This window comes from Acyrthosiphon pisum, chromosome A1, assembly GCF_005508785.2.
Source record: "Acyrthosiphon pisum isolate AL4f chromosome A1, pea_aphid_22Mar2018_4r6ur, whole genome shotgun sequence".
Taxonomy (NCBI): domain Eukaryota; kingdom Metazoa; phylum Arthropoda; class Insecta; order Hemiptera; family Aphididae; genus Acyrthosiphon; species Acyrthosiphon pisum.
In genome coordinates, this window is record NC_042494.1 from 130,274,273 (window position 1) to 130,285,082 (window position 10,810).

A 10,810-nucleotide genomic window follows, 5' to 3' on the forward strand; every position below is an offset into this window, starting at 1 on the left:
AATATAAAAATATATTTAAAACTGTTGAACTATTTATGAAAAACAATATAGATAGGTATATATAAGATATAAAAAAAATGATCGATGCTTTTCGGTTATCGTTATCGTACTCCACTGTAATATATTCTTCAATATTTTATATTAGTAAAATACTAAAATGTATTAATCCATAAACGTTTTGTACTCAAATGCATTATTATGATGTCTAAACTAACGTATAAAATGTATGTAAAATAAAACTATAATATAATATTTAGAAGCGCACACGAATTGCGTACCAACTCAGGTAAACGAATCTTTTTGAACATATTGCTTCCTGAAAATGATCGAGTCAAAAGTCAAAATGATCGGTCATATATTCTGAAATCTGAATAAGCAAATTAAATATTAAAATCTTGTTGTACCTACCTACATACCTATAACGGCAGTTATTAATAACTTTAAAAATAATTACGACAAAACAAGACAGTTGGGTTCCATTTCGTACTTTCGTCGCTTTCTTACATTTAATATAATAAAATATAAATATTTGTAATTTGTATACAGTTCATAGTTCGTCTGACCTTTCTCCGTCACACCTCACACTATATAGTATGGTTGATGATTATTACAAGTTATATTTTAGTGATTTTACAGCCCTCAGGAATATTGTGATATTTTATCATTTTATTATTTAAAAAAACGTTTTAACGATAAATTAAATACTATTCAGGTATGAACGTCAAATAATTATTTTTAAATATTATATTATGCTACGGGTAAGATCAAAAAATGGGAATAATATTGGGGAAAACTCCCCACTCCCCCAGATTTTTGCTCTGGATCAGTGCCTAAGTCAACCTAACCTACAGTCCATTGATACTTTCAGTACCGACTATTTTGATATAATATATGAACTCTTAGATTGTACAAGTGTATAATATATAGTGATATGATTTTAACGAAAGACATAATATGTAAACCTAATTATACCGAGTAAATAAGCATTTAATAACCAGCTATACTACTTTATTTTCTCAACCGATGTTTGTGTTGTACTATAAACTTTAAATAATATTAGAAATAAATACTTCGGACTTCCTCTCCCTCTCATTCCTACTATATTAATTCATAATTTCTATGGCCACTCTCACTGCCTTTGAGTCGCCTTTTCTCATAATTTGACCGAATCATCTCAACTTATTCTCCCTCAGAATTTTGTCTACAATCGTTACCAACCACAAATAAATTAATTTATTATTCTATCCTGCTATATCACTATAGTCACTTCACACAATACCACCTTAGAATTCTCATCTCGGCTACATTTGCTCTCTGTTATGTTTTATAACTGTATTGTCCACTGGCCACTGCCCCAACATTCCGATTCATACTACTTCAAATGTCTGCGGCTTCACAACTACTTTATATAAAATCCACCTTTTAATCTTTACGGCATCGCCTCTATAACAGTCTCACAAATTATACCTGACAACTCCTCTTCCACTTCGCATCCATCATTCACACATAATAATAATATTATGTACACAGTACAATAATATATATATTACACCTGAACTAATTTTTGAGTTATTACACATGTTGCAGGTCTAGATCCGGCCAGGCCGCTGGTGGACAGGTACGGTTCAGCCGAGTTCCGTTTAACCAGGGACGACGCGACCACGGTTCAGGTGATACACACAAACGCTGGATTCCTCGGCGAGGCGCCACAAGTGGGACACGTCGACTTTTGCGTGAACGGCGGCCGCCTGCAGCCTAGCTGTGCCAAGGAGCCTAGGAATATCCGTAATAATTATTGCTCGTCGCCGGTCTGGCGGAACGATCCATTAGCACAACTAAGATGTAGGGTCACCATTTTTCTATACTATATACAAATACGTACCTAATATACGACGACTATATACAGATGACTATAATGTTACCAAGACTATAATACTACAAACAGCATATTTCTATCATTTACCAATCGTGGATACGATTGATTAATTATCAGTTATTGATAATTATACGTGTGTAGAGTGATGATCTGCAAATGGTGTTAGTTAGGAAGTCGAATAGCCGATGAGTTCTTTTTTTTACAAATTCTCGCCTCGCCAGAAAATTTCTCACGCCATGTGCAGAAACTTTTAAATTTCGATAATTTGTATTCTTCGTTTGAAAAACTAATTCGACCTGTTTTCCTCTTTTAAATAAAAAAAATAAAAATCTGACTAATCTATGGAACGTAATCATTTTTTTTTCTGTAAATTCATTTTTGTCATTGAAATGCGGTTTGATAACGGATTTTTGGAACCCATTAAAAATTATCTGAATTTTTATACTTTAATAAATCGTAGTATTTTGTGGGCTGAAATAACGTTTAACACGTACCTAAGTACCTTACTGAATACACTATACATTATATACACTATACATCACGTCTAGCCGTATTTATCCTCGTAGGTACAAGAACGCACCCACCCACCTGACACTGCGACTCATTTATAAACACTTGTTGGAAATCCATATAATATCTCAGATCATTAAAAAAAACCTAATACAGCAATTTTTATTTTTAAAATATATTGTATACTTAATCCAAAACATATGCATATATACTTGAAATTAATAATGAGCATTTACGTGTATGTGATAGTAATTATTCCCAAAATATCGTTTCACAAAAGAGTTGATAACGTGGACAAATGCGTTGCGACAGCATGCGAATTATTTTGTTTCGGTTTTTTGGTCAATAAGTTGCAACTGCAGTACGAGTTCGAAGTTTTATTATTCTACAATATAGTAAAGCTTTAAAATACTAGTCTTTATAGAGATTTTTTTGCTACCAAAAAATTAAAACAGGTTCCGTTGTCACGATCAGTTCCTCATCGTTCACTTCACTATCTAAATCAAGATAAAAAAAGTTTTAAATAATATCTGTTTATACTTTATAGTAAACATTAAAATAATTTGTAGTCGTTGACACGAAAAAACCTCATTTGTGCAAAATTTACGATTTTGAAGTTTTGGTGTCCCAAGATTCAGACAAGCTATAATTTTATAATATTATCGCCGAAAAATAATAAATAAAACATCCAATATGTGTAGCTATGGTAACACACCCTACTATAAAATAAAAATTATTTATGAAATACCTTCCATTTGGTGAACAATTTTAAATATGATGACACCAACTACTATCATTCGAAAAACCTCCTACGTAAGCTTGGTAAAAAACATAAGCTATAATAAAATCTCCAATGCGGCTAAACATTGACAATTTATATACATTTCCACAATAAATATTGAATGTTGGCTTCAAATTTTTTTTTTCATATCGTTTTTTGCGTTCCTAAAAATCGGATTTTAGCACATCAGAGGTTTTTTCGTGTCAACAACATTGTGCTATAATTGTATTGCGCAGTGTTCCGTGTAAACTTTGAAGTTAAAAAAAAAACATAAATTTACCTATAATACAAGTGTTTCTTACGTCTTCTAGTAGATAAATATCTTACAAAAATATAACGATAAATTGTTGAAACGAAAAAAGAAAGGTCATAAAGAATTTTAATCACTTCGTACGCCGCATTGTAATTGTCCTATAGCTATATTATATTATAATATTCCCATACCTACCTCATTACAACGCTAAATAGATAATAGGTATAATAACTAACGAAATTAACATTGGCGCAAATATGGGGTGGGGGATTAGGAGAATTTAGTCCTCCAATTCAAAAGTTAATACTTGGACTTAGCATATATAATTTTTAGAAAATATTATAGAAAAAGATTGGACTATTTGCGACTGTGGAAATTAATAACGTAGACGGCTGATGATTAAACAATATATATTGTAATATATTATATTATACATGATAAAAATTGCAGCTGTGGACTTAGTGGCTCATGAATATTTTATGTTTTCGTGGTAGGTAGACTGCGGATACCTGTTGGACGGCGAAGTATAGTAGTGACTGACGGTGTGTATAAGCAAATATTTTTGAAAGGTTTTTTTTGGGCAATTTTGCTTAAAAGATTTTGGTCGCGAAAACGCTTTTTGTAGTTGTTGGCGCGTGCATTGTATATTTTATAATACTAGGTATGTAGCGAAACGTTCGATTATATTTTTACTATACAATATAAGTCGCGTAATATTAGAAATATTTGCGTTATATTTAGAAATATTAGTAAAACAGCCGTCAAGCATTAAAATATAGAAAATATACGCTCTATGCTCGGACGAACGCACCGCGTGAATATAACATATTATTATGTGTTATAATGTAATTATTATTATACACGCTTATTTTGTAAATCGGCCATCGGGGGTAGCCATCAGGTCGATCGCAATACATGATTTTTAGTCGATTGCAAATCGCTATCGTCTTAACCTAAACAATTTTTTTCAGTAAACAAAATATAATAATATTATAATATGTGGTAAGTTTCTCGCGAATTAAGTTCTTGTCTTTGTTTTCCACGAAAAAAATCATTACAATATTACACAAATATTTCACGAATCCGCAACCCATTTGGTCTCACAGTGTAATATCGCATGTTTATTTTATACTTAATAAGACCGTATTTTCATATACATAGGTACTTGGATTTTTTTCACGCCATTTTATGAGTATCCAGTGGCGATATAAAAATATATTTTCCTAAGGAGAACCATCCTTCTTTACTATAAGTTAAGATGATTCTTTTAAAAATTTAGATGCGTAGGTATCTAAATCGAAATTCAAACCATTAGTTTCCGAATTCTTAAAATGTATTTACTAATAAGAATACCACTTAATGGTTGTGCATCAAATATTAAACAGATGTAATATTTTTAGTCCAGTATTTACCATACTTTGACAATTTTTACTAATCATAAAATATTAATATTAATTAATTACTATAATATTTTCAAATCAACACAGCCCCTACGACCCACATCTTTCAAACCTATATTATCATGGTATATTATCATTATATAGTACTTAAAGAATAACTTAGAAACAACTTATTTAAAATTCAATTTGTATGCATCAACTTGAAAAAAAATTCAGTGGAACTCAGTAGGAATGGCGAACCAGTTTATTAGTTTATTGCACATAAAAAATTAACTAAAAGTGAAATTCCTCACGAACATGTGCACTTTATAAATATACTATTTATATATATATTTCGATATGTATAGCCATAGAGGTAATAATAATATTTTGAATACGAAAACAAAATAAATCATATTTTTATATAATTTGTAAAATTTTGCGACGGCTGATTTGTGGTGAGTAAGTATACCATATTATTATTAAATATTATACCATATTTATATTTGATAGTAGCTGGTATGATATAATGAAATACCATTATTATATCTGTAGTCTGTCCGACTGTATACAATTTCTATGATGTATTATTTATCGTATAATATTTTGTAAAATGTAAATTCGATTATGAGTATATGGTTAAATGGTGGCTTTTACTGTATTTTAGTTGAGCTTGGTGTATATACAGAGTGATTCTTTTACCACAATCATACAGTAATTTTCTCGGTGTGATCATTTATTTTTATAGGTACATATTCTGAAATAATTAAAACAGAACATATTTTTAATAAAAATTCTATTTTTTTTATACCTGATGGAATAAATAATAATTTTCACCAACACGCACATGTATCAATTACCGATAAAATGACTGAACAGCAATAAAAGTATCACTCTGTATAATAAGCGGACGCCACAACCACATAGTATATGTGTTGTCTCCGTCTTATACAAACGTATATCAAGGTGAATTTGTGTTCGGCTGCAGTTCCAATTTTGTGTACCTACCTAGTTAGCAAAACAGCATAGAGCTAACCATTTTGGTACTCTGCGCTGAACGCGAATTTTCCGTCGTGCTATGCAGTTGTACCTAAACCTATAGGTCCATTCCGTAAGACGGAGACTACACATCATATAATATTATGATATATGCGGCCGTGGTGTCCTCTTTAAACGACGCGTATATAAAATATATCGTTGTATCGTGCGCTTATACAATATAATAATAACTATTATAGTATATACCCGCCTATATATATTATATACAATACAGCTGTAGTGCTGCAGCGATATATATATTATTTCACTTTATAAATTACCTATAACTATACAATAATATGTATTTATTATATGACGTTTGACGATATAACTGTATAAGTATATATACATAATATATTATGTAGAGTCTTATTATTATTATATTTATTATATCGATCCGCGTCTTTAATGAGAGTCGGTCGTCCGTGTGCGCGTGTGTTGTTCAGGCCGGGCCCGGTGCAGTCACTTCTTGAGCGCTTGTTTCTTCGCGGCTTCCGTCTCGGAACGGGGTAAGCGCCACCAAGGCGTGCCCTGCACCTCCACCTGCGAACCACTGTCCAGGTCGTACGGCAAAGACGTGCCAGTATCCATGGGATTCCACACTCCGGACAAGTATGCGCCATATAGTTATTTATAAAAAATATTATAATATTTTGTGCCTTGTGACTAGAGTTCGGATTTTGTATAGGCATTGGCTTTGTTTTCCCCATTGGTTTAAAACAAAGCTATGTCAGCTATAAATTCGATTTGTATTACTATATACTTAAAATACAATGCTTGAAATTTTATTTTGATTTATTTGTTCAATGTAACTCAGATATTGAAGGCGAAAATACTTAATTTTCAAAATGAGTTGGGTGGGAAGCAGTGTTTAAATTAAAATTTTACATTATTTTCTGGATGAACATAAGATTCATAAGCTAAAACAATTAAATGGCTACCATAAATTTTTTAAATATTTTGTACGCTTATTTCTTTTATACGTATTTTATATATTTTATATTTTATTTTAATGTATTTAATTACAATTTAAAATATTAAAATATTAAGTTAACTGTAACCGGTTATAGGTATAGATATTAACTAATATATTCGATAATAATAAAAACAAAATTAATGTATGTCTATAATATTAAAACTTTTTATTAAAAACAGTTTAAGAGCTTTTTAGGTTTTTGGTGCTTTTTTTTTTAATTGCTAGTGTTTTTTTTTATTAATTTTAAATGTTTTGCTATAGTTGCATAGAGCTACACAATCCAAACTCTACTTAAGACAATGCTGTAATCATATCGAATACATTTAAGTAAATTAAATATACTTAGAGTGCTCTTAGAGTTCTTATACTGCTGCAGAACTTCAGGAGTATCCATTTTGATTCGCACTGTAGACTGCAGTGGCTTATTTTCCAAGTATGAGATTGTTAGGGTATACGGTATACACGGTGAGGGGGGGGGGGGGTGGATCCACTTGTTCTTTATTTTGAAAATGGTTTTTTCGCATTCCAATAAATTAATATTTGTACGTAGGTAGGTATGCTGCAGGTGTTTTCATAATACAGAAAATACACGTGACCACGGTAATAGTAACTAGTAATTGGCGTACTTGAGTACTACCTATGAGATTTAAATAGCTTCATGTATAGTCTGAGGCCCCCTCGAGTTAGCGAGCTCTGGATAAATACATATACCACCCCATCCACCGTAAAAATAAGACTACCAATATGGATCACAATCCGAATACCTTTAATGTTAAACATATATTTTCTCGAAGAGTAAAATTTATCTAAATTATAAATCATAACAAAACAACATTTATGAAAAAATTACATTTTTGACGTTATTCTTATTAAAGTGTTTTACTCTTTTGAATTAGGTACAGAATACATTTTGGACTTCGTATTTCAAAGTAGAATAATATATTGTTTTTCCTGATAATTTCAAATATACAAAAACCAAATTTTATACGAGTAGTTGTTTTTTCATAATAATTTACAGTGAGTAGGTAGTTACATGACCACAGGGCATACTACATATTCATAGTTTTGATGAGCGGAATGGAGTAATAAAGCGTACCCAACGTACCCATGCCAAATGTGTTAGGCCATAGCTTTTCAAGAAAATTAAAGTTAACAGTTAAAAGAATCGTTATTATTACTTATTATTTTACCTACCTACGTGAATAAAAACTCAATATAGTTATTAGGGTGATTATAATAGGTACCTATTGTCGTATTGAATTGTGTAGAAAAACCGTTTCATTTTATAAGTAATTTTTTTTTTTTTGTCTGAAAAATAAAATATTTTTGACTACAATAATTGTCAATAACACAATAAACACGTTTATATTATGTTAATGTATATTTTAAATATTGTTTTCCGTTGTGTTTTAGCGCACGAGGAACGTACTGCATTCAAATGCGTAACAGTAAAGCGTGTCCATTCGATTAGACCAGAACCTCCAACAGGTAAAATATAATAAAATATATTTAAAAAAAAATGTTTCATTTAGATACACATTGTGACACATATAATAGGTACAATAAAATATAGTATTTATCCGTGTTTTCAATAAAATCGTAGGACATTCGTTTTAATATTTAATTTTCGATAACCATGGTTTATGAATTTATATCGCGTTAGGAGAAACAAAAAAACGTAACGTGGTCTACAAACAATTTAATAATTATTATTATTAAAATTTAATCTGCGTTTATCCAACTTTCTACATTTAGGTACCTAGGTCGGTAACTATCTATTATGTTTCATACAATCGCCGTTTCATCTCTCGTATATAATTTAATATGTAGATATGTTATTCGTTTAGTTTATTACTTATTAACAACAGTATAATGGGTACCTAAAAATTAGAATGCGTTTTAAATAAAAACAAAAACCAAAAATCACATTCCTTAGTAGGTACCTAGACGCAAATCAATATACTCGCATATTTGAATTTTAAGTTTTCATTTTTTTCATTAGAAAATTCTGATGATTTAATGGAGAAAATTAAAAAAAAAATGTTTTTGTGAAATAAAATATTTGGTATTTTTGAAATGGTACCTAATCATTTTGATTTGATTTTTCTATACAATTTAAAAGAAAAACTATTAACGTTTAAGAAAAATCGACCAAGCCAAAACTGGTCGAGTTTTTGATATTTTTGATAATTTACCTAGATAATATATATTACCTACCATTGATTATAAATAGGTACTATTAAATAGTATTAAATAGTATCACTGATTATAAATACTGGTATTTATAATCAATGATATTACCTATCATTCACCTCCAGTTTTCAAAAAAATATAACTTAAATCCAAATATTTACCTATTATTAAGACAATAGAGATATTATTTTATTGTTTAGACTTTTGATCCAATTTATGTTTTTACTAACGGTAATTTATAGAACTTACTACCTACTGCATATATCATAAGCTTACCAGTTTCAATTTTAGTCATAATTTTAATGATTTTTGTTTCTAAAATATCAACTGAACACATATGATTTAAAAAGAAATGTCTACATATTTAAAATTTAATTCGATTCAGGCCTATAGATTAGTTTATAACTTATAAGGAATATCGGTTGTTCTGCCATAAAATAATCGCCGTTTCCTGTAACCATATTATGTATTAGTATTATTATTCGGAAATGTTCGAACTCATCTGATTGGTCTATTGGATTTCAGGAGACGCAGAACCGGAGAAAACGACCCGAGGACAGTTAATATTATATACAACATGGCAACGAAAACACAACAGGAATAATGCGTGTCACGAGAGACGGAAAATCCCCGGACTAAAACCAAAGATTGTTGTATGCGACCGGTTACCGTATAGTTAAATATCATTATACCGTTTCTATTATGTATATTATAACAACGTGTACAATATAATATAATATTATGTAGTAATTATTATTAATATATATGATACGATACAAAATACTGTGTGAAATAAATACACTGTCGGCACTCGTCATCATTTCATATTATTATGATCACTAGGTATAAATTTTAAAATGTACAAACAATTACTATTTCAAAATGCTATCATAACTCGCATTAAAATATGAAAAAAAAAACCGATGTCGTTGGCCTAGATAATATTCTTATTTTCTAAATTTAGAACTAGGTCAATTCACTCTAAAATCAAACATATTATAATAGAGTTGAATTAATTATTCAGAACGTCCTCTTAAATTTGATATACAGATAGGTACCACTGATACCAGTCTAATAATTCACAACAATATTAAAAGTAAATACACAAAATTGATTCTTCCGAAATTTCTTTGTTGTATTCAGACTAGTAGGACTGGGACAACGCACATTCGCTCATCTCAATTTTCGTCTGCCGATGTTACCGGATTTATAGGTGTTTTACATCATCTCTCACAACTCTAGTTTGAGAAATAATTCACGTACGTCAAAATTTTTGCTTTTTAAATTGAACTGTACACGATGGCACGATGCATATAGTTCTTTTTCTTATTCCTTTCGTCACTGTCTACTGCAAAATCAATAATGCGGTCACCTATATATTTTCCTCCTATAAACTCCGATTTAAGTTCGATCCAAATTCACAAGACGTGGAATTGGCGTATTAGCCACTGGAAGACAGAAAGGGTAGTCGGTAGATAACATCGTTATAAATATTAATATAGGTGACCTTTACAAATCGCCATCTATATCCTTATCTGACGACGAATGTAAAACATTCTTTTTTTAACTTTAAAAACGAATTGTACTTGTATGTCTATCAGAATTGAGAAAATGTCTATCCAAATAATATTATTCGAATAAAAAATTATTCAAATGATTTATTAAAAATATTCAAATACCTAGTTTTGAAACACAATTATTCTGATAAATTGTAAACAAGTTATTCGAATAATTGTATTTTAAAAATATTCGAATCATTTTTTATTTGAATAGTTTGAAGTTTTGAACATTCTTAAACTGGGTA

General features: G+C 30.0%; 1 protein-coding gene across 1 annotated transcript in view; it reads left to right on the forward strand.

Moving 5' to 3' along the window:
• Positions 1–9,823, forward strand: part of LOC100168142 (phospholipase A1) — a 56,391-nt gene extending 46,568 nt beyond the window's left edge. Inside the window, exons 6-9 of the mRNA XM_029488329.1 lie at positions 1,588–1,785; positions 6,284–6,449; positions 8,227–8,301; positions 9,532–9,823. Of these exons, the coding sequence (XP_029344189.1) occupies positions 1,588–1,785; positions 6,284–6,449; positions 8,227–8,284 (422 nt within the window). The 3' untranslated portion in view covers positions 8,285–8,301; positions 9,532–9,823. The remainder of the gene's footprint in view (positions 1–1,587; positions 1,786–6,283; positions 6,450–8,226; positions 8,302–9,531) is intronic.
• Positions 9,824–10,810: the final 987 nt, after the last annotated feature.